The 25,545-nt window shown below is 46.5% G+C and overlaps 1 protein-coding gene across 1 annotated transcript; it reads right to left on the bottom strand.

Annotated features, from left to right (window-relative positions):
• Positions 1-1,501: 1,501 nt before the first annotated feature.
• On the bottom strand, positions 1,502-20,576 carry LOC120844377 (zinc finger protein 525). The gene is made up of 3 exons (XM_042286107.1): positions 20,488-20,576; positions 16,901-17,002; positions 1,502-11,467 (listed from the first exon to the last, which is right to left on the bottom strand). The coding sequence occupies exons 2-3, from the start codon at positions 16,923-16,925 to the stop codon at positions 10,578-10,580; spliced, it is 915 nt and encodes a 304-aa protein (XP_042142041.1). The 5' UTR covers positions 16,926-17,002; positions 20,488-20,576; the 3' UTR covers positions 1,502-10,577.
• Positions 20,577-25,545: the final 4,969 nt, after the last annotated feature.

The raw sequence follows: 25,545 nt of genomic DNA on the forward strand, positions 1-25,545 counted from the left end.
TTAATATGCTCCGGGGGGGCGGTCACGTGACCTCGGGGGGGGGGGGGGTGTCACGTGACTTCGGGGATGGGGGTCACGTGACCTCGGGGGGTCACGTGACCTCAGAGGGGTCACGTGACCTCAGAGGGGTCACGTGACCTGGGGGTCACGTGGGGGCCACCTTGGGGTCACGTGACCTTGAGACGACCTTGGGAGGGGTCACGTGACCTTGGGGAGGAGACCACGTGACCTCGGGGGTCACGTGACCTCAGAGGGGTCACGTGACTTGGGGGTCACGTGACCTTCAAAGGGTCACGTGGGGTCTTGGAGTCACGTGACCTTGAGATGACCTTGGGAGGGGTCACGTGACCTCGAGGGGTCACGTGACCTTGGGAGTCACGTGGGGTCACGTGACCTTGAGATGACCTTGGGAGGGGTCACGTGACCTGGAGGGGTCACGTGACCTTGGGGGTCACGTGACCTTGGGATGACCTTGGTTACGGCGACGGCGACGCCGCTCAAGCCGGGAACGGGCCCCTAAGAGCTGCGCTCTAAAAAAGTTGCGCGCACACCTCGTTCCTGGAACGAGCTTTTGCTGAAACTTTGCCGAGTCCTGTCAATCACCCTTAGGGCGCCGCCAATGGCCGCTCAGAAACACTGTCACGTGGCCTTTGAGGGGCGAGCGAGCTGTTTGAGAAGACCACTTCTCTGCCGGTGTTGTAGCCGAGCCAAATCCGAAAAAAAACAGAAACCACGAACGGTGGATACTGCCGGCGCTTCCGCAAGCACGTCAAGCACCACTGAAGGAAAAAAATCCAGCGATGGACGAAGACGTAATTGGTGATGATGATAATTTGCGTCTATTTTTAGTCATAATTAAGAAATAAAACCTTGAAACAAGGAAACAAAAAGGGACGTACACAGTACCGTCTCAAAACCAGCACAGCGTACAGCTCTCATTTACTTCCACAACAGTCTTCTTCTTTGTCAACCTCCATCCAGATTATACATATTCAACAGTAAATAAAGTAAATGGCAGTAAATGACAATTCAACAACTAGTAAATGACAATTTAAGAGTAAATTAAGTAAATGGAAGTAAATGACAGCTGTATGCTGTGCTGGTTTTAAGACGGTGGTGTGTATGTCGCTTTTTGTTTCTTTGTCTTAAGGTTTTATTTCTTAATTATGATGTTCACCAGCTCGCCTGCGTTTTGACTCTTAGAATGTGGCAGGAGATGGAGAACACGACGCTGAATGGCTAATGGTGATGATGATGATGTTGGCTTTCAACTGAAGCGCCACTTTATGGTCAACACCCAAACTATTTTCGCGAGTCTAAATGTCATCGACGTGTGAACGAGCACATTTCGCGAAACTTGGAGTGTCGCGAAACTGTTGCGTGCCTAAAAGATGCATTGTGTGAACAGACCTCTAATAAAGATCAATAACATATTATCTGTGCGCGGTACTTCGTTCAAATCTAGACGCAAAACTATAAGGTCACGTGTCCAGTGGTCAAAAATGCGCAACATGGCGGCAGCCAATTGGCGGTCACTTTCAGGTGCCAGTTTATCGCTCTAAGCCCCTCTACCTTGTTGAATGACATCTCCACTTTAAAATTTTCAGAGGGCCAGGCAACACTGAAACAAATGTCAGGACCAAAAAAACTGAGCAACGAAATTTTGTGACCACCGAAACACTATAATAATAATGCTTTATTTATTCTTTTTTCTTTCAGAGTTAAGTCTTCCCCCAAGCAGGTGTCATATAAATACATCATTAAGAAAATGCCTGTGCAGAGGGTAGTGAAAACTATTTAACTTGCGAAGAGCCAAAAAATGAGGACACGAGGAAGCCCACCTATCCATTTTACTGCAAAACTATTTAGGTCAGTCCCAAGATCTCTACACCTTTCGCCAATACAATCTTGAAAAGGAATTGCACGCTTTTACAAACGTGGACATCGGTACAATGTCAGTTCTTTTTAAAAACTTGCTGGGTGGTGTGGGAATTCGACTACAATACCCCATTAGTGCTGCAGTGCATGCACGTGCTCATCAATCAATCACCCACGAGGTAATTGCTAAAATACGATAGCATATGGTACAGGACTTCAAGGTCGAAACTTTAAGATACACTCCGCACGCACTTCAGTGCCAAGATCAGCAACAACTGAAACAGTGAGGGAGCTTAAATTTCCAACTTCATCTTTAAAAAACGTTAAATGGAATTGCGGTTACACATTTTCTTTCTGCGAGCTTACATCTTCTGCATAGATAGGAGTAAATAACAATACAACAATGAACTCCTTTACAAAATATCAGACCACACCTCATTCTCAATGAAACACACTTCGGACAAGTGCAAAGGAACTCAAAACAAGAGCAAAGGCATGGTCCAGCGTGTACTCGGATGTAGAACATTCAAAATTGGCCCACTCTGACCCGTCTTATTGAATTAAAAAGTTGAACACTGTTTACCGTTACAATGACACGCCTCTTGATCACCACTTTCAAGTAATCGTTCCTTACCGCCAAATACTTTTTTGTGATGACAAAGTAGGCATGCAAATGAATGGCTAATAAGCAGTCAGACTCTTTGTGCACAATCCATGCTGCCAAACTCGAATTCTGGCCAAATGTTCTGAGACAATGCTCGTGCTCAAAAAAAGTCTTTCCTGCCAGCAGCTTCACACAAATTCCCTTTTAAAGGGGCAGTGCAAAGATATTAACGTTAAATGCAGTTGCAGCTTGTATTTCTAATATTACTTATTTTGGCAGAAGTGAGAAAAAACATGCCACCTTTCCCCTGAAAGGCTGCGGTTCCACCACATAGTCGCAAAGAATACATCATCGGTCAATCTGTAGCCGGGTTTTGGTGATTGCAGAAACTATGGTGTCCCATCCTTGAAAGTATACAGAAGTCAACAAAACTGTTCCCCATCTCATTTACTCTGGCCAGGGCATATTTCGAAACCCCCCATTTGCGTTTCGCCCGCTCTCGTTTTGCCTCATTCTCCTTTGGAACTTTTCGTTTGAACCTTCTCAAAACGCCCAAACCGGTTTTTTCGCATCTGGGTCTCTTCACATTTGGTCCCGTTCGCACTTGAACTGAATGGCGCGTGGTAAGCTTTCAGTTCTGGATCTGCTCCGACAGCTCGTAGGATACGCTGCAATCCGCTTTAGGGAAAAATAGAGTACAGAGTGTGTGTGTTTGTATGTTGGAAGGGGTGGGGGGACCACTTTGAGTGCACTCTCCCGTGACGTGAGAAAAGAGGGACCTACAAAGCCGTGCTCTGACACAAGAGCAGTTCGGTGTTCCATTGCCCAGCGCCTGCTACCACTTCCAGACCACCCAACAAGAGGGTCCTGACCTTCGCTGCATGTTTCAAGAGTGGAAGGGACGAATTCCAGGAGCTATTAGCCAAACCGTGGGACTAATTAGCACGTGCGCGTTTGGGAGCGCTTGCGTATAGGCGAGTGTGGAGGGGTTGTAAGCGAGCGCCATTCTGTTTTGGCCCTTTTATTTTATTTCGCCGAAGGCATTCAAAACGAGCGCCATTATGTTTTGCCCTTTTCTTTTATTTCACTGAGCGCAAGGTTGTGTTCTCGGAGGATTGTAATTTATTCTAACTCCTCGGCACCAAGGTCTCGCACGTGAATTCCACGAAGGCGGGACTGGCTGACGTCGGACCGGATGCGGCATCGGGTTACAGCCATGGGCAAGACCAAGCTGCGCAAGAGAACTATGCGCCAGTCTACCTGTGGGACTCAGAGCGAGAGCATTGTGTGATGGTGGTACGCAACCACCAATAGTGTCCGTCATGGAACCTAAAATTTTATCGAGAATATTAAACCTAGTGTTTCTTTAATCGCCAAAAACCCAGTTGTCAAGACCTCGTTTCTTTTCAAAATATATTTTATTTGAGATAGACTAATTTTATAACATATCAGAAGTGGGATTATCAATCAACTCCTCGGAACGAAAGGATTGAAGAGTGACACAAGCAAACAAGTGCTTTCAGGCATCCGAACCCGCGGACCCTGGATCGACAAGTCAGGTGCGATCAGAACCCGGTTGGAGCGACCCACAGAGCAACAGGTGGGCGACGTGCGTGTGAGTGCCTACGATTGGGGGCTCCTCACTGCACGGAACTCAAGGATTAGGTACCGTCTGACGTTTCATCTCCTGGTGGAACTCTTTACCAACGGAGTTTTCAGTTTCCGTATGAGATGTAGTGTATTATGTTATCGCTTTATATTGATTGTGCGGGCCTGTGTGCTGGGTGTAATTGCATTTCTACAGCTCAACGCTTCACCATGAACCAAGAAGCATCAGGAGCATCTCCAAACCAGGCAGGTTCGCCTGAAATTGCTCATTCCCTGGGAGACGAGTTTTGTTTCCGTGAGCTCTTGGGAATGATTCAAGGAAAGTATTGTTTGTTAACGGACCTCTTGGGACGACTTGCCCTTCCGGCGCAGTCAGGAGCAGCGGAAGTGAGCGGCGTGCCGACGTTCCAGGTAATGCCTGACCTCAGTAAGAACATATCCAACTTCGACAGAAGCAAGGACGCAGCAGCTGCGCGAGAGTGGATTGAGAACCTACAAAGGACGGCGACTCTTCACAAGTGGTCGACACCTTTCCTCCTGGAGACGGCAAAATCGCATCTCACAGAAGCTACCAAATACTGGTTACGCTCACGCTATGCAAAAATTGTGTCGTAGGAAGATCTCGAGCACCAGTTTCAACAAACATTCGTTAGCCAGACCCGAGCAGTGGAACGCTGGAGAAGAATGCAAGACCGCGTCCAGCAGCAAAATGAGAGCACGATCGCCTACTTCCACTCGAAGATCAGTCTTTGTGGAGAGGCAAACCTCGACTTCTGCGATACTCGCGAGCAAGTACTGGCCGGCTTGCAATCAAGACAACTGTGCGCACCATGTTAATGGGCAGAACACACGAGGACGGTGATGACCTCCTACACAACATACAGCAATTCAAAAGAATCGATCGGGATCGACAAGAGCGCTTCAGTGGACAGCGTGACAAAAAGGCTGCTACCGACACACCGCGAAATCGAGACGCGGGTATGACGTCTGTCAAGAAAACTTGACGAGAGAAACAACAAGGATAAGACATCACCAATACACAACGTAAAGGGGCAGTGTAAGTGCTACAACTGCTCACAGTTTGGTCACATCGTGCGCGACTGTCCAGAGCGAAAGCGCCTACTAAAGTGCCTGAGCTGTGGAAAAACCAGGCACACTCAGCGTCACTTCATCGAAAGAGCCCCAAGGAGTGAGACCAACACCGTAAGCAACTCAAAAGAGTGGAGTTTTTCTGAAGTGCTCCTCAGGCAAGTCACATGGAACGGCGAAAAAAAGCTCATTAGAATGATTGACACCGGAAGTTGCCTCTCTTGCGCGCCTGCGGCAGTGCGTTGCAGTGCTGAGCTGATGAGAGACATAACAGCTCTTTATGGATTTGTAAACCGGGACGTCCCGGCAGTAACGTCAATTGGTAAATGCAAAGCAGACTTGGAGATTGACGGTGTTACTGGGAAGGACATCACACTTTTTGTTGTACCAGACGAAGCCCAGTCGGTCGACCTGCTCGTTGGTCGAACTTTCACCGAGCTACCTTACGCGAGTTAAGCTAGGCTGGGCGGATGTCTACGCTTTTGGCACAAGAGTCAGTGCCCTTTCTCTTACCTCGAACATTTGAGCAACAATCCCAAGTTGATTGTAAAGACAACCGAAAGGTCCACCCTCCAGGCGAACGTGGTAAACTGGATCACGCTGTCATCAGAATCTGATGTCACTGGCCCCGTTCTGTTCCACAATTGTGGAAAAGAAATTCTTCTCGACATGAAAGACAGAGAGATTGCTCTTCCAGTATTTCCAAACGGAAATAACGATGTTGCCATTAAAAAGGGACAGCGTCTTGAACGTATCACTGCGGTCGACATTGTAAACACATTCGACGAGGAGGACAACCAAGGAAACCAAGAAGAAGAGAGTTACGAAACCGAGAAACAGGGAGTTTTCACCACGGCAATTTGGAAGCCGATAGATAAGAATCAGGTCGAAGTAGGTTCGTTGGTGACCGAGGGGCAAAAGAATGAGCTCCTTGACCTCCTGAATGAGTATCGCGATTCGGGAGTGCTTCACTACGAACTCGAGCAAGCTTAGGTGCACAAAATCCTTGAAATGGACATCCCAGAAGTGCCGGGAAGCTCACCAGTTGCGGTTTGGCCTTCCTGAACCTATGTGGCAGAAAGAGAAACGATTTGCGAGATTGTCAGCGAATGGAAACGAGAGGGGATTGTGAGCGAGACGCATTCCGCTTACGCAAGTCCCATGATCCTTGTTCAAAAGAAGAACGGAGAAAAGCGTCTAGTTCTGGACTATCAACAATTGAACGCCCAGTCCGCAAAAGAAAAATAACCTCTACCAAGCATTGATGGGCTATCCGGAGCAGGAGTAGAAGGACTATCCGGAGCAGGGATGTACACAGTTCTAGACCTCGCTCACAGCTACCTTCAGGTGCCCTTGAGTGACGATGCGAAGAAGACAGCTTTCATCACTCCGGACGAGACAGGTCAATTTGAGAGGATGATGTTTGGACTCACGAATGCTCCGTCCATCTTCCAGCGTCTTATGAACCACGTTTTGGGGCCGCTGAAGGGGACGATTGCTATGTGTTACCTTGATGATGTGCTGATTCCATCAAAAAAGCGGGTGATACCGTCACGCAACTGCGCGAAATTCTGGAAGCTTTCAGAAAGGCGAATTTAACTCTTCGCCTGAGCAAATGCACTTTTGGAAGAGACAGTGTGGATTTTCTGGGCTTTTGACTGAAGAACGGAGCGGTGCAACACGGCGCAGTTAAGGTACGGGCAATTGCAGAGTTCCCGGTCTCAAAAAACCGTCATGATGTCAGACGATTTTTGGAGCTGACGAGCTTTTTTCGACGCTTCGTCCCGAAGTATGCGTTAATCGCTGAACCCCTCACAAGACTCACCAAGAAGAATGCAAAGCTTGAGTGGAACCCTGAGCAAGAGGAAAGCTTCCAGTTTTTAAGTCAAGACTAACATGTGAATCTGTAGTTCAACTGTACGACCCGAATGTGGAGACGCAGTTGCATACAGACGTCTGTGCAAAGGGACTGGCAGCAATGCTCCTTTAACAGAAAGACGACGAGTGGCACCTTGTCTACTACATAAGCAAGAAAATGACCGACGCCGAGGGCAACTATCTCATTAAAGCTCGAATCGATGGCTATCATTTGGGCGGCGGATCGGCTTAAACCATTGTTACTTGGCATCCATTTTATTATTGTGACTGACTGCCAGGCTCTGGTGTACCTTAATGCACAACGAACACATAAGCCCCAGATTGCGAGGTGGTATGACTTGATCCAGGAGTTTGATTTTTCAATGAGGCACCGTCCCAGATCACGGATGCTTCATGTGGACTCGCTTATCTGATGCCCAGTGGAAGAGCCGGTGAATCCGATGGACTCTGTCCTTGAGGACCACTTCGAGGTCTGCCTCACCTGCGACCTTGCAGACCAAGTGCTAGCGTTTCGATGAGGAGATGAGGAGCTACGAGAACTGGTGACCATACTAGAAAAACCGGAACATTGTCGCACTGAACAGGAGAAGGGGAAAGTGAGCAACTACATTCTGAAGAATGATAGGCTGATGAGTAATCAAACAGAACGGCAAGAAAAAGTACAAGTTTGCGCTGCCCCAGTGTACGCAGAAGGCTGTAGTGGTGCAGTCCTATGACTTAATGGGTCACTTCGTACTTGACAGAACAGTCGCCCAGAATCATGAGAGCTTCTGGTTCCCGCGAATGCGGAACTACGTTCGGAAGCACATTTCACAGTGTTTTGAGTGCATTTTCAACAAGATACCTGCTGGCAGATGAGAAGGTCTCCTTAACCCCATACAACCAGGCACGCAACCATTTGAGGTGGTGCCCATAGATCACATGGGTCCATTCATGCAAAGTAAGAAGCAGAAACAATACCTACTTGTCATCATTGACAACCTAACAAAATTTGTGAGACTCTTCGCAGCGCGCGACACATCGACCAAGCGCGCACTGCGGGCTCTGCAGGAGCTTATCCTGGAAAGAAACCTCCCGAGAACCCTAATCACAGACAGGGGAAGTCGTTTTACTACTCGGGCATTTGAGGAGTTTTGCAGTGTACGAGCCACACACCACGTGCTTAATTCTACATGACACCCACAAGCGAACGGTCAAGTGGAGACGGTGAACAGGACTGTACTGCCTGTCATCACAATCTCCATGACAGACCCCCAGCAGCGCGACTGGGACGCAAAACTGAATTTAGCTGAGGGTAATTTGAACTCCGTGAATAAAACATCGGGAAAGACCCCCTTCGAGATGCTACACTGATATCAACCAGACTTTCACAACACCGCATTAAAATGGCTAGTCGAAGCTGAGGAACCGGTGTGGCAAGACCCCAAGGAAATGCGGGAACAGGTGCGACAGTACCTCGTTGAGGAACAAGAAAAACTGAAAACCGCATACGACCGAAGACACTTCCCTGCGCGACTGTACGATGTCGGAGACATAGTCTTCATGAGAAGAGCCTTTGAACCAACAGGCAAGCCAATGAAGGCTTAAGCAAAGTACAGAGGGCCTTTGGTTGTGACGCAGGTTCTTCCATCCGACACATATCGCGTCACTGAGCTTGACAAGACCAAGGCCAGTAGATTCGCAACTACGGCGCATGTTTCCCAGTTGAAGGAATGGACGTCGACAACAAAGAAAACAGACTTGGAAGACGACACATCATCGTCAGAAGAAGCAGAATCCACCAGGGAGAAAGTCACCGTTCGGCTCCCGAGGCGCTCTGCACGTAAGTGTGCAACTCCGAAGTGAGCACATTTGAAACATATTACTTTTTGCTTGTATTGATTTTGTTGATGTTGTTTTTTGTTGCATAACGTCCATTGAAGCTTTGATGCATTCATTGTGCTGTTCACTTATATGTAGTGTCCATTCATGTGTATTCATATTTTTATTATTATTAAGAAACGTGAAAGATTCATCGTTCTTAATTTGCATAAGCATTGCTTTTCGTTGTCGTTAACAAGGACGTTAACAATGCCAGGATGCCCAAATGTAAGTGAGCGCCATTCTGTTTTGGCCCTTTTATTTTATTTTGCCAAGCGCATTCCAAGCGAGCGCCATTCTGTGCTGCCCTTTTCTTTTATTTCGTTGGGCACAAGGTTGTGTTCTCGGAAGATTGTGATTTATTCTAGCTCGGCACCAAGGTCTCGCACGTGAATTCCGTGAAGGTGAGACTGGCTGACGTCAGACCGGATGCAGCATCGGGTTACAGCCATGGGCGAGACCAAGCCGCGCAAGGGAACTATGCGCCAGCCTACCTGCGGAACTCAGAGCAAGAGCACTGTGCGATGGTGGTACGCGACCACCAATAGTGTCCGTCATGAAACCTAAAATTTTATCGAGAATACTAAACCTAATGTTTCTTTAATTACCAAAAACCCAGTTGTCAAGACGTCATTTATTTTCAAAAATAAATTATATTGGAGATAGGCTAAATTGATAACAGGGTGGACTTGAAGAAGCTTCTTCGGGGATACGCGGAGACCGAGCCGTAACGCCGACACCTCGAAGTGGCCCGATTTTATTTTTTTTTTTTCTTGGAAGATGAAACACGAAGGATGTAACGAGAATGGATCAAATGCAGAGGCCACGACCGAGAAGGGCCTTTTGAGAAAGCCCGAACAAGAAGGTCAAAACGAGAACGGGCCCAAATAATAACCACCCCTCTGGCCCTCAGCCCCGTGGTGAACCGCGTTTTTTCCTTGACCGCTCGCAGCGACCCTCGTCGATGCCAATCTTTGATAAATTGCGAAGGGAGTGCTAGGGCCCTGAAGGCAGAGCCCAGTGGGAAACCAAGTAGTTCTCCAAGTGACGTCACTCAAAAGACAGTAAGAGAGTTGAGAGGTACTCCAAAGTCCAAACTTTTATTTATTTATTTTAAGATAAAAACCACCATTCCGTACAAGGAAGGTGGTCTTCTGTTCTTCATTTACTTAATTTCGAAATTCACTGAAGTTCAGAAATTCTCGCACAACTCCTTTAAATTTGTCAACCTCATGTGTTGGTGCATGCCTGATGAAACAAAACAATTTAGAAAATGTTTTCGACAGGCTTTATGCACATATGCACTTCAATGTGGCAACCTTTACTATTAATGTAAGCAAAGACTTTGGGACATTGCTCGCACTTAAATATTTAACTTGAAATAGCATACAATTCTACATGAGATGAATGATTACACACATTATATAGCATGGAAGGCTCAACTTACATTTGAATCGTAAGGGTTTTCACAAATGTGTGTTTCAAGACGTGCACTTCAGTGTGGTAGATCAGACTTCTATTCCCAGCAAAAAAAAAAAAAAAAAGCTAAGGGGCATTGTTTGTGCTCTTAAGGATTTTCACTACCATGCATTCAATTATGGCAGATCGGATTTGAACTGCTAGCAAAGGCTTGGGGGTGCAGTTTACACATGTAAGGCTCTTAATCACTGTGTGTTCGATTATGGCGATTTAGACTGGAACTCCTTGAAAAGGCTTGTGGGCACAGCTTGCACATATAAGGCTTCTCACCTGTGTGTGTTCGAATATGACGGGTCAAACAGGACTTCCGAGCAAAGGCTCGGGGACACAGCTTGCACTTGAATGGATTGTGACCTTGTGCTTGGTTGTGGTGGATAAGACTGCTAAATTGACCAAAGGCTTGGGAACACACCCTGCACTTATAAGGTGTTTCACTGTGGTGTTTCTGATTATGGTTTCTAAGATTGCACTTCCGAGCAAAGGCTTCAGGACAGAGCTTACACTTGAATGGCTTTTCACCTGTGTGTGTTTGAAGATGATGTGTCAGACTAGACCTCCGAGCAAAGTTTTGGGGACACAGCTTGCACTTGAATGGTTTTTCACCTGTGTGTGTTCGAATATGATCGGTCAGACCAGACCCCCGAGCAAAGCTTTGGGGACACAGCTCGCACTTGAATGGCTTTTCACCTGTGTGTATTCGATTGTGCTCGACCAGATGGTTACGGTTAGTAAAGGCATGGAGGCACAGCTTGCACTTATGAGGCTTTTCACCCGTATGAGTTCGATTATGACGGGTCAAATAGGCATTTCGAGCGAAGGATAGAGGACACAGTTTGCACTTAAAGAACTTATCACCTCTGTGCAATTGAGTGTTGGCGTGCACTATGGACCTAGAGCTGGGAGGCACGGGGAGATGGTGGCACTTGACTTGTTCATCACCATGGACAACCAGGTGGCTCACAATTCCATGCTGATCTTTGGTGAAGTAAGTGCAGGAACAGCATCTGAACCAGATGTCCTCGGTGGCTTTCAGAGGGCAGCTGGTCTCCACCAACTGTGCTGCTTCATCACCTAAAAGAGTTTATGTGTGTAAGGAAACACAAGGAAAACCAAACCAGGACAATAAGTTTAAAAATAAGTAGCGACTACTGAAGTCAGACTTCAGCTGACTGGTTTCATATGTCGCTGTCCTTTTCTTTTACAGCGGAGCTGTTAAGGGCTAGTTTCCCTAGGATCATGTCCCCCGCAAAGAAATGAAGACACCGACCCCTGGAGACCTACCGCCATCTATGAGCAACGGCGGTAAGCCACGTATCTGGTTGCCGCCGTCGCTCATAGATGGCGGCAGCCTTTCCGCTCTGGCTTGCCGACTTGCGGCCAGCCATTACTTTCCATGGTACAGCTCCGCTCGTCTTCCTTCTTCACCGGAGTGGAAAGGCTAAAAGTTTTTTGCTTCATAAAAGCACTTAAATACAGTTCACTCCATAACTGTTCTATTAGCATAAACATCACCGAGCCTGCTTAAGTGCATGTTGTTTCTCTTACATGCTCTAGATCAGGGGCCTCCAAACCCCGCCCCGCGGGCCAGATCCGGCACCCAGGGGCTTTCTCACCGGCCCGCAGCTGGCCGCCGTCCTTGAGCTACGCCCGGCCAACGGCCCATTTCCAGTAGGCCCACTGGCACAATGATGGGTACTGATCTCAAAGGTGTCTCACTACGCTCGAGAAGGAAAAGGAAAGAGGGGTCGCGTTGCAGTCACGGAGGTCCCCCAGAGATTTGTTGTGGGGACTCGTTCCCTTTGGCAAGTGTAGAAAAGAGACACTCACTATTTGACAAACGAATAAATGTTTGACTAAATGCAGGTCGCTTCTTGTTACTGATTAGCAGACGAATGGGAACGAGATACCCCCTTTCCCGTGCATTGGGGGTTCTAACAGATTTAGAAGTGCCGTTTCAGGATTTGTTGTGAGTGGGTGCAATATTAATTAAGGAGGTCAATATTTTTAATAGCTTTAACCCAGTACACCATGGTGATTTGTAAGTGGAGAAAAGAGCAGCCCTTTTCAAACAAGTTTGGGAAATAAGTTTTTATCCAGAATTGACCCAATCCCAAAGAAACTAAAATTCACACAGTGAAATAAAGTGACTAAAAAAAACAGTGGTGTAACTGACAAGTGGTGATTTGGAGCAGCTCTTGTAGCAAAGAAAAATGGGTTTTGGAGCAGAGATTCCTACGCTTGGAGAAAACAATTTTGAGCTTTCAGACCAAACAATTTTATACTATCTCTCTGAAAGTTAGCCTGGGGAAAAAACTGCAGTTATTGGAATGGTGGGAGACTATTTCAAGTGTCATACCTACAGGGGACCTAGCCGCTACAGATATTTATTTATATATTGAACAATATATGGCGATAATTTTGCAGATGTCTCGATTACCCTATTACTAATACCGATGGCGTCTTCAGTCAGTGTTTGACGTAAAAAGATGTTTTTGGCTACTTTGTAGGGTTCATATCATGCTGTTCTTGCTCGTATTTCACCTGCTACTGTTCAAAGAGCAGCTAAGCGGAGCACACAGCTACTCTAGCCAATCACAATGAATAATGCTAGCTATTCATTGCAAATGATGCGAGTACAGTTTGCACAAAAACCGATAACCCATCGTAAGGCATGTGCAAATGAATTTTGGGTTCGAAGCAAATTCAAAGTGAATAGTCGCTTTGGCCAAATATTTTTTTAATTGAATAGTGAATGGCTGATGCACCTTTCTCTATGCCTTTCGCTACTGTTACACCATGCATAAATGAAAATTCAGCTGAACTCCCAAAGGTTGTTCCCAAGCTCCTAATTGCCCACTCATGAGATCTGTTAAATTTAATGTAACTATATTTATACACTGTAGCCTCAAAAGTCCAATACCTATGTTGGGATGGCAAGCAAATGACAGATTTGACATAAAATTAATTCATAAGGAGTCCAACCAGACTTAATTAAGGCGGTTTATGAATCTTCTTGCTATATAGAAATATTTTCTTCAATTCTGATTTTTAAAAAGAACAAAAAATAAGCACAAATAATAAACACATGTTGTTAGAATATAGCTGCCTAACATATACGCTTGCATAATAGCCCAGTTAAATTTCGAAGATTTTACTGCAATGTAAATATCAACAATCACGTTTCAATGTTTCCTGTTTTTTGTGTTTTTTTTTATTACACCAGGTGCGTGCATGCACCAGACCCCTTTGAAAGTGTGTTTTTCGCCCAAGCAAGTGGCTTTGATGCGACAAAGCGAGTCACGAGATTGGGGTGTCAACTCTGCGGGTATTGCTCCTCTGCAGTACACTGGTGTTTGAGGAGAAGCGCACTTCCGCAGCGATCAACACTTTAAAAAATGCTGCAGTACACTGGTGTTTGAGGAGAAGCGCACTTAAGGGGGCTAACCCGCAGCAATCAACACTTCAAAAAATGTGGATCTTGCAGTTAATTTTGAAGCGAATATCAAATAGCGTATAATTCAAATATTCACACAGCACTACCCTTCGCACATCACACTTAGGCATCCAAAAAAACAACAAGTGTACTTTCAAAATTTTTAGTGGCATCGCCAACAATGACAAGTGTCGGACACTTTCAGTTTCCTTTTTCGAGAACAGCTCCCTTTTGGCGCAGACACGGCACCAGTTGTGCGCAAATACAGCCTTTGGAGCAGCATGCGGCAGGTTGCTCGTTCTGGCGCAGTTTGGCACAAATGGCGCAGCAGTTCCAACACTGAACGAACCCAAATTCAAAATGCTAAGAAAGCAGCTATTTGAAATCCAAACTATGAATGTAGTACGCTTAAATGTTTATTGTTGCAGGCAACTCAAAAAAAGAAACAAACCCCATCCCACCCGCCGAGTCCTCCAAGGCATCGGGTATTTTCTGCCGGGACCATTTCGGGAAAAAAGAAGTGCGATTCCCAAAACAATACCCACAACAAATCCCCGGGGGACCTCCTTGACTTTCCCCCTCATCCCTAGATCCCCCTATTCACTTCTATCCTCTCCCTGATCCACCTTTTCCTCCTTTTTTTTACTTCCTTCTTCTCCAGCCAAGTGCAACACCTTCAAGGTCAGTAGTCAAAAATAAGCGCGTGTAAAGAAATGGCACCGCAATGCTCACCAAACGCGCAATCGCCGTTCTGGTTCTTATCCCTCTGGTAGTTTCGTGTCATATTTAGCACATATTGTCATCGCCAGCTCTCCATTCTTGGTGTCCTGTGTCATGTCTCTATAACTACACAAAAATTATTTTGCATTCTCATGTATAGGGTGTGTGAAATGACGAGGCTCGATCTAAAATGGGCCGTAAAAATCTACACCCGCTGGTACCAATCTTAACTTTCACGGGACGGTTTTATATTGTAAAGTTACAAAGCCTAGCCCCCTTTCTGTAAAAAAAACAGGGCCAAATACTTGCAATAATCAACGGCGGCTGGCAACGCAGATGACCGAATCTAGTTGCAGGACGCATTTGGCGCACATATTGATAGATGGCACACCTCCTTATCGAGACTGTTCGCAATGACCGTGGTCAATTAAAGTGAACGTAATCTTTTCAAAATGTACCTCTGGACTAAAAATAGGTGCGGACAATGGGAGTGAAAAAAGAAATTTTAAAAATGTGGTTGCGTAGCGACGGCACTTTTGCTGGCTACAGAATTTGTCTGTGTGTCATCTGCTTTCTTTCAGTGGTTGGCTACACCATGTATCTTGAAGGACGTCTGAGAAATAGGCTTCAATCAGCATAAATCAAGCATAAAAATGCACAGAACAAAGGAGGAGCCGAGTTCTGCTCCTTGTTTATTCCACGCATTTATGTGTTTGCCGACAAGGTTTTACCAAAGAAATGGCAACTCCTTCACCAAGGTGAGAAGGTGAGAGGCTGTGTTTTTTAGTTTTTTGCCCGATCCCCCAATGATTATCATGGCGATATCCCACACTGCCTGGTGACGATTACAGTAATAAAGAGGGAAAGAATTTTGCTTAGAAGGGGGAAGGAATATTTTTTGTTTTGGTTTCTAGGCTAAGTGGCGCAAGCTACTGCTCACTAGAAAGGGTACAGTCGTTAGCGTCCATCCATACAAACATCCAGACTTGACCAGCAGGCGACCAACATGCACCAGCGTAAAAAAGGCAATGCTGGGAGGCCATGTGCACAAACAAGGAACCCAACATTAAAATTGCCCAACTTTCGTTCTCCACTGCATGAGCCTCTCTTGAAATTCCTTTTTCGCTGCTTGCCTCACCTTGAAGCACGACCCATCACCCAGAAAAACTTTCATCTGGCTCTGAGCTGCGCTGAGGACGCGTCTCTGGTGGAGGATCTCCAAATCGGCATGAACCCCTAGAAGTCTATTGACAGCTGTACAAGAAGTGCTGCTCTAGACAATGACATAGCCAGGGGGGAAGCTTATGGGGCTTCAGCTCCCCCCCCCCCCCCCCCCCCCCCGAAATCCCGCCGACCCTATAGTTAGGGCTCCCTGTTCTTAGATAAATCCGAAAAACTCTGAAAAACACCCGCCGGTAAAATTTTTGTCAATTCGGATTTATCCGATAAACTCTGTATTGTTATGTGTTCATGCCACCCCCCCCCCCTTCCCAATTTGGGCAGTGCAGGGTCAATGGTCCTGGGAAAATGACACCATAATTACCTTTCTAGCCTCGGACCGTTGTCAAAAGGGGTCTTACGGCTTGTCTCGTCAAGGTTGGTTCAGGGAAACAGGTCATTATACCATTTGTGTCGCGACAAAAGCCACTCTTTTGGTTTCCAGTTTGGGCCATGGGATTTGGGATTTAGAGAAAGGAGAGGGTATGTTTCGGGGGGTAACAGTGAAAGCTATTGATCATAGAGATTGTATAAAATAGGGAAGAGGGGCAGTTGAAACTTCTCTATTACATCCTGAACCACTCCAAATCGCGTGGCCACAGGATAGATTGATGGGATGAATACGAGCTTCCTTGTAGCTAACACCGGCAGTTTAATGATTTTTAGGTATCGACGTTTATCGAAGCCACACTTGTGTGCGACTTTTGTCGTGGGACAAATTAGTATTGCCAATGGCACCAATGCCAAAATCAACTCAAGACATCTTAATTGATACAAGTGTGTTTTAGTTTTTATCTGCCATATGTTTGCATCCAGTTATTATTTATAATTTTTTAACAGGAAACACTGCAAAATTAATCTTATTTACGAAAAATAAACTCCGAAAAACACCCTCCAAATTTCATGAAAAATGAATTCCGAAAACACGGAGCCCTACCTATAATATACACATACATTTAGCCCCCCTCCCCCCCTCTGCACCTCAAATCATGGACATTCCAGCCACCTCAGCCCCCTCCACCCCCCCCGAAAAAAATTCCTGGATAAACCACTAGCTCCAGACTATGACTGCCTGCAGTCTAGATACCGTTACTGTTCTGTGTTTATAGAACATGTTGAAACAAAGAACTTACGACTTGAGGACTGAATCAGTTCCATAGAAATAGCCGTCTGCAACCAGGCCCGTGAGAAGGCTTAAGAAGGTCACGGAGAATGCACAGGACCACTTGAGATGCCTGGGACCAAACGCAAAGATCAATGGCACTAATTAAGAACAAAGTGAGTGGAACCTTGAGGAGCATCAAGCTAACTAGACAGCTGAGGATAAAATGCAGAAGAAATACCCAGAATGTTGCTATTTGAGATTATCATGATGAATGAACGAGAAAATGCAATAACTGCGTGCCTAGTTCTGATTCTTCTGAATGGTAGTTTGTGCCATCTGAGTTGGCATTTGAAGGTAGGTTAAAAAACAACCTGTTTGTTTTTTCTGTTGCACTGCTAGCACAGTAATCATCCGATCAGTTAAAGGGCAACTCCGGAAATTTTGAAAATTCTGGGATTACGGGTGATTATCATTTCAAAACTACTAATAAATGGTTCTATGTCATTCGTTTTTCGAAAAACTAAATAGTTTTCTTGCAAACCTCGTTTAAATAAAAATCACAAAGTGAAACTGAAACCTTGCCCACAGTAGGCAACATTGGTCCTGCGCGTTAACTTATGGACATCACGTTGTACAAAGACGTCGGCTATGTCATCAACGAAAGCGGCAGACGGCGCCCCACGCTCTCTTTTTTCTCTTTTGCCCTCGCACTCCGCACCTTAAAAAGTAAGAAACAAGCAAAACAATTCTTCCAGTTGTTGACATTCCACACAGTGTTTCATGACTGTGTCAACACAATGGAATTGACGCGTTGACTGCGCTGCTCCGCGCACCGCACGTCGCTCGCTAGATTTGGTGGATCTTCGTGACCGTGGAGCCGCTCCGACATTGTTGGCCGGTTTAATAAACTTTTAGGCAGGACTGTGCCGTAACATTTTACATGTAGGCTTTTCAGATGATGCGATGTTGGACTGCATTGTTTTCTCATCATCGAAATTTGACCAAAGTTGCCCTTTAAACCAAATTTTGCACCAACACAAATCGCTTGGCAGTTTCAGAGCATTGCTGTAAAACAAGCCGTTGTACCAAAACACATTTTTAGGCAGTGTTTACACATACAAAACAACAATCTTTTTTCAAAGTACTAAATGAGCCGACTGTCGTAAAGTCGACATGAAACGCTGAATAAAATGCTTCTCCCCGGTCAAGATAAACCAGCAGAAACCATGATCCATCTGCCCTTAGAGGCCACAAGCAACACCACCTCAACGCTGCTGAAGGGCACTTTGGCAAGAGCAATACAATTGCTAAGCAAGGCTCTTTAACATGCATTACAAATTGATAACTACACTACCGATGTTATTAACGGTAGTGGACTCGACTTTTCATTGAACGCAGCTTGAGCAAAGCTGCTTCATTGAACGCCATTTCCTAAAATCAGTGGCTAAGTGGCACAGTGCACAGTAGCTCACTGCACGCAGAATGATATCTCGCACTGCAGAACCCAAGCATCCCGAGCTCCACCCCTGGCACCACCCAGTTCGACACAAACGAGCAATGTACCCAGTGCTTAAAGTCAAGGGAAATCTCAGACCCCCTAGATTTCAACGGGGGGTCTGAGTGTGAGACCCCTCTAGGGTGTAGATCCAACTGTCGCACACCTAGCAGCGAAGTTGAGAATCAAACCCATAGGTACAACATGAATTATTTGGGCGTGTTTCTGACGTAGCACTCGGCTATGTCAGCCAAACGCTGACACCGCAGAACGCTTTGTCAGCGATTGGTTTGGAGGCATGTGCATGTCATTAGTTTAAAGGCAAGCTGCCTGTTAAAATATGTCCCACTAACCCCCTCCCCCAAGGTGACCACAACGGAGGCCCCCCTGGCACCGGTGGGAGGCTTCAAGAACTGAATGTACCAGAGCACAGTCATGAAATTACCGCATTACAGCAAGAATGCAGGAGGGCATCAGACCACCCCTGCAGAAAAAGGAGCAGAGGGAAATGCAATTGAATTAATAGCCACGTGCGTGGCGAATTTCGGCAACGAGCGCAGTCGCCAAGTGGACGGGGATCGAACCCAGCTGCTCGCAAAACACCGCCGCGCCTTGCCTCACCAAACCGCACCAACTACAGCCGGCTCCCCAAGAGGCTTCGGCGCAGGCAGGAACGGCGCCGTGGTGGGGGCTGCTTGTTCCGCAGCACCAGTGCTCAAAGCTCTTGGTGCTGTCCCTGCTAACACTGGAGCCTCTAGGGACTCCCTCCAAAGTGCAAGTCGCAATTCCCAAGGCCTGGACGGGGGCTACCCTCACCGGGCAGCACAGCTCTATTCATTTCACGTACGATGGCAATAAAAGCTTGCTTTTCTTCTGAAGAGAAAATTGCGAGCAACACTCGGGACAGCGCCCAATACCACTCCCCGCCGCCGCCAATGAGACTGACTTTGCACTGTTCTGAGCGGTTCACTCGCTCCTGCATCAAGTGCCTTCTTATAATCCTTCCCATTCCGAAAGGAATGTGCATTTGCGACCTCAATCCACCTCGGCCGAATGCGGGGTGCTTCCCTAGCACACTATGTTACTTATATCACAGCTCTGAATGTGATAACTGGAGTCAATGTGCTAGTGTCGCATTCCTGTAAATGTGGCTTATGAAAATGAAAAACCAACAAACAAAAATATGCACCTCGTAGCCTCAGCATTTGATCGAAATGCCAAGATTACATTCTTTTCACGACTTCCGTTTTCTTTCATAACGTCCGTGAGCAACGTAGGGGAGTGTAATGATGCAGAATCGAAACGCGACCTAAAAATGTTCTATGTACTGGCCAGAGGCGCTGCCGAACACTCGAGCTCCAGGCCTGTCGCATTTTGGCGTAGTCTGCAGCAAAGCGTAGCAGGAATGCAGACCCCCTCCCTGGGCACAGATGCACGCCTCTGGCTCAGACGACCAACAACCTCGGCGGTTTCGCTAGAAGTCGTTTGCATGTTCTTCCGCACCTATAGGTACATTGCCCCTTTTATTTGTAAATTTATTCCATTTTCGCTTGAACCAAAACTTCATCCTTCATTGTATTGCCTCGTGTGCTCAGGACGTTGGCTAGTAGGCGCCCCTGCGCACGGATTAGACTAATCTGCTAGCCGTGCGCAGATGCGCCACTAAAAGAATTTTTGGCAAATAAAGGACTGATTGATAGATTGATTGACTAATAACCTACTCTGCTGGAAAGCTCAAATTCTCGGCTGTCATCGTGTGTTCTGGTTCGGGACATTCCTGAACGCACCGAGTCTATATATAAAACCCGCGGTAATGCAGTGTGCTCAAAATTATGATTAACCTGACTATGTGAATGACGCCATTTGAAAACAGGCTACTGCTTCATACGAGTTGCTCATTTCTGGCGGGCCTTCAGTGCATAAAATGCTGCATCCGCACCACTGGACAAGCCCAAATAAAGATTATTAATGTTATTATTATTATTATTATCTCTCGCGAGCAGGAGAAAACGTATAGTCCCAAGGAGCGCAGACAAAGCTCGCAGGATCCGGATTTCGGGTAATCTTTGCGTGCGTGACTTTTTAGTCCTGTTACCTGCGAGATGTGCTAAGACCAGTACCTGTTTGTTGAAAGAGAAATTCAGAATCCTTCGGTGAGAGACGTGATACCACCCGCTCCAACTCCAACCACGGGCAGCAGCTGAAAGTTGCTCTGGGATTAATGATGGAGAAAAAAATACCACTAAAACAGAAAACCTCGAATTGGGCGAAGACTTGCGCCATCTAGCTACTGTAACATGCGATGAAATTGCGTTTTTGCAGGGCTGTGGTGGACGTCGACGCAAAATATTTCAAAACAGTACGCGCATTCGATTTAGAAGGAAGTGCAGAAAAGTGTAGGGTAGGGCAGGGTCAATGTAGTAGACCTGTGCGCCGGTCAGAAATCGCCGGCGGCGGCGCGCCGGTGTGTGTACCTCCGGCGGCGGCGTGTTGACGGCGCGGGGATCAATGGATCGGCGGCGGCGTGGCGCGGAAGAGGGAGGGGAGGGGTGGGGGGATGGGGGAGGGGTGTAAATTAGAGAGTGAGGGGGAGAGAAAGGAGTCGTTTGAATTTGGAAAGCAAGATGCAAATACCATTAAAAGGAACACACTTTTTTATTTTATTTTTTTTTTTCTGGAGAGGTATGGCATTGCCTTCGCTGTGAAGAGTGCGTCCGTTAGAAGAATCAGGTACTTCGGCTTCTTGTTTATTCTCGTTTGTAAGAGAATATGTCGCCGGCTGGCAGCCGCGGCGCAAGATCCTCCGCAAGACGAGGATTGACGGCAACAGGTATTTTATCACCGCGTTCCGCCTCACCACGCGCTTGTCGCGCGCCCCGTGCCGAACAAGTCGACCGAGCACGTCCTTCGATTTATAGAACTCATTCGGTACGCCGCAAGCCGTCATCACCGACAACGACAGGGTCCTAACCTCTCGTTCGGCTTCGCGGTACTTCGCCGACAGGCACATTCAGAGCATCCCTAACAGTACCTTAGGCTCCCGAAGCTAACGGCTTTGTCGAACGCGCCAACGGAAAAATCCTTCCATGTCTGCGCGAAAGAAAGTCAACGGCGACATCGACCATTGGAGCGATTATCTCCAGGCAACCAGCTTTCGAGTAAACCAGCAGCCGTACGCCAGACTCCAGAGATCACCGTTTGAACTCCTGTTCAACTTTGTCCCACGTCGACCAATGGAATTTTCCCCGCTTCCCGACGAGGTCGGTGACGTCCGCGCGAACTGCGACGCTGCAAACGCGAACCACGCTTACCTTCACGGCATGAAGCGTTCCTACGATGCAAAATATCGACCAGCTCCATACAGCGTCAGGGACAGGGTATGGTACACGAACGGCCTTCCTACCTCGAAACTTGGCCTGCTTTTCCACGAACACTTAAGTCATCACCAACGGGAACAATCAAACCTACACCATTTCCAGGTTTACCCCGCAAGGCACACCGGATTGGCGCCAAGCTGCCGCACGATAGCTCTTTTCTTTTTTTCACGAACAACCTGCAGCGATTGACGTCGATTTCAACCAACTCGCCTTGCACCGCAGCAGATCCTCCGATTACAAGCGCATCACGCCGACGCCGCCCTCCACGATGGCTAGACGCATAACAGAGGATCATGACAACATTAACAAAATGTGCGAGGGCGCAAGGATTTTGAGCTCGGGAGTGTAAGCAAACACGCTGGCGGAAGAGACCCGTAAGGAGAGCCTTTCCGACTCGACCGGATGAGAGCTCGACTTCGACCCCCGATGCTGGATCCCGGCGTGGAAACGAGAAAGAAGGACTCCTAGAAACACGACGTGAAACGAACAAGCCAGGCGTGTGGATCAAAATAAAATACGTTTGAAAGAAGCCTGATAACGGACGCGAATATAGCCCGGGCTTATTGTATCAAAATATTTCACTAAGTTTTCATTAAATCGTTTTACGGTCTACAAAACCGTTCAGTCCGTTATAGCACTTTAAAAACACAGGCGAGCTGGTGAAGAACTTCCATACTAACGGGAGACACGAAACGATAAAAATAACGCACTAGACAACAAGTCTCAAACACAGCTTTTATGCCCGTTTTCACGTCAAGAACTCTAGAGTCCTACTCCTTGCGAACCAATACTAATTTCCACCTTTATGTGGAGAATTAAGATATATGTAGCTGGATTCCACTATATGTGTTATCAAGACGTACACGTTCCAGCGCCAAAATCATCGCTTCTTTCTTCGACAGCCAAATCTCGTAAGACTTTGCGTCGCGTACACGAACATCTTTGTTTCGTGTATGTGCTCTCCCCCTTTGTAATGCCTTCGGGCCATGAGGGTACTTTAATAAATAAATAAATAAATGCTCGAAACTTTCTTTTTTTTCTTGAAAAAACGGATGTAGCTTATTTGAACAAGGAACGTTCTTATATATACGTCAAGGCCCTCACCACCAAAAAAGCACTCTTTAAAAAAGGGTATCACCATACACCCTTTTGTCCCATATAACGCACCCCATAACTTTAGTTTGACGCACGGCGCACAGACGGCCATACATTTAACAAGGGGCTTGATAACGGAGCGATATAACTGATTAAATAGCTAAAGTACGTATCAAAGACCACAGAAAGAAAGCACTGAGGTTTTGCAGTAGGGCCAAGATAACCTCGATTATCTTTTTTGTAGTCAGTAACACATACATTAGCTATGTTAATAAGTTGTACCACACGGCTATCAAGCCTCTCGTGAAAGTTAGTACCGTGAGATCGACGTCTGAAGTGTTGGGGTGTCTTATAGAAGACAAAAGGTGTAAGAATACACCCTTTTTATAGAGTGTATACGTCACTGAAAGCCGGACACTCAGACAGATCCAAATGATTCATGGTCACACCAACCTGCCACCCAGACGACCCCGCTTGATGACTGACCAGCCACATGCGATAACAACAACTCCATCAGAACCCTTACTAATGATACACGCGTGACGAGATGTCCCCAGACTCTCTACAGCGTTCAATTGTCGATGAAACGATCGTGTCTACAAAACGTGTGTCCGTGAAACTTGTGCCCATGAAAAGTTGGGGAGGCACTCACTTGATCGAATGACGTTTTAGCGAACGCCCACGTTTCATCGAACGACACTTTAGCGAATAGTCAGACGCCGCGAAGCGGCGTTTTCGGATGGGCCAAGTGAGTTCATATTTTTGTATAGTTGCCGTAGACTGTCGCCGCGAAGCGGCGTAAAGCGCAGCGCGACGGATGGGTTAACGCGGGCCCCCGTTATTCGCTAAAACGAACATTCGCTCAAATGTCGCCTTTCGCTAAAATGTCCTTCGCTCTTCTGATATGGACCCGAAAAGTTGTCTGCAATACGTAATTCCACGAAACGAGTTTCGACGAAATGAGAGGGTCCCGTACACCACTCCTGCCTGAAAAGTTACATTTGGTTTCTTATGTTTTTTTCTGGCGCCCCTGAATACCACCAAAAAGGGGGTTGACCTTTCTAATCTGTGCTGAGGTTTGAAAACTAAATTTACACCGAACCTATTTGCCACTGATATAAAGTTATGAGAGATTCCATGGCAGTAAGGCACACACACACCATTCTTCACAACCGGTTTTTCCACAGGAGCCGGATTAAACCTTCAGCACCTTGAGCACAACTCTAACAATTACATCGTGGTGATGGCCCGCTTCCAGACGACGCATCTTTTGCAAGTCAACTGCCTCACCAACCCAAAACATACGGGATTCTTTACAGGCGTTATCCATCGCAGACGCACTTACACCACTCTTAACTATTTTCAAGTGACAGCTGTGAGCTGCCAACATAGACGCTGCCAGCAGAGGCTTGGCTGATTCCTTGCCGTACCTCCAACACAGGCCCTTTTCCTGTGTGCAACAGTATCTATAAGTACTTAATTCGACTGCTGCGATGGCAGGGTTGTGCAGTCCAATCAACAAGGACCGCACAACCGTGTCAACGTGTACATAAGTCTCGTTTAAAAAAAAAAAAAAATCTCGGACAACACTGGAGCGATTCACGACCCGATACGCACACCCTGTTTTTGAATAAAAAGAGAACCATCAAAGTCTACGGCAGTAGACTCTAAATGAAACTCCAGAATGCTGATAAAACTATCTATAGATCAATCCCAGTGGCAGACCGCAACTTCACTAGATTATCATCACACCACCTCCTGACCCTTATTAACAGCTCCGAGTTATCCATAAAGTAACATAAGTCCTTGATGTCTACAGTTGTCACATCGCACCTTCTCCCATGATGCGGATTCAATATTTGAATCAATTACTCAGAGTTTTTGAGTGACAATGGACTGTTGCTCCACTTCTGTCAGGCATTTCTAGATAAAAACCGACAATACCTTCTACCAAGCTCAATTTTCGTTCACAACCATTTTAAGAATTACACCAGGATGGGATTGTTACAGTTGTGCTGAAGGTGTAAGGAACGTACGTTCAATCCGGCTCCTGTGAAAAAAACCGGTTGTAAAGAATGTTGTGTGTGTGCCTTACTACCTTAATCGGAATCTCTCATAACTTTATATCAGTGGCAAAGAGGTTCGGTGTAAATTTAGTTTTCAAAGCTCAGCACAAATTAGAAAGGTTAACCTCCTTTTCGGGTGGTCCTCAGGGGTGCTAGAAAAAAACACATGCACAACACGTGCCGGAACTATTGATGGCGTCCGCCTCAGTTATCTCTCTAACAGTCTTATCTTTGTGCCTAGCGAGAACAGTGGAAGAAGCAAATAATGGTTTGCACCTGCAGTCATGCGTGGTTTCAATCGACTTTGCAGAAAAAGAGATAGTGTATTTGCGGTCCGCGTTGTGCGGTGACGCAGTGTGTATCTACGGTGAGGCTCTTGGATTAAATCAGTTGACAGTAAGCGCTCTGTGGTGTTCTTCCTCTGCCTAAGCCTTAAAGCGCAATCATGTCTTCTCACGCACAATACCAATTCTCGCCCAACAATCAGCAATGGTAGGAGAGTTCTGAGGGAGACCATGCGTATTTCGATTTCTGGTAATTGAGTAAGCACACCGTCCTTGGCACTGGACAGTGACATGAGGCGTTCTTTGTGTCTGTTTTCTAAAAATTGTAAGGGCTGTGCTGGAGCTGGAGTTTCTTG

Source organism: Ixodes scapularis, unplaced genomic scaffold, assembly GCF_016920785.2.
Source record: "Ixodes scapularis isolate PalLabHiFi unplaced genomic scaffold, ASM1692078v2 PGA_scaffold6__148_contigs__length_123643588, whole genome shotgun sequence".
NCBI lineage: Eukaryota > Metazoa > Arthropoda > Arachnida > Ixodida > Ixodidae > Ixodes > Ixodes scapularis.

Bases quoted from the DNA above. Each gene is read 5' to 3' on its own strand.
- LOC120844377 (XM_042286107.1), bottom strand. From the start codon at position 16,925: ATGGAACTGATTCAGTCCTCAAGTC. The intron at 11,468-16,900 runs GTAAGTTCTTTG...AAACTCTTTTAG, and splicing joins ACTGATTCAGTCCTCAAGTC to GTGATGAAGCAGCACAGTTG.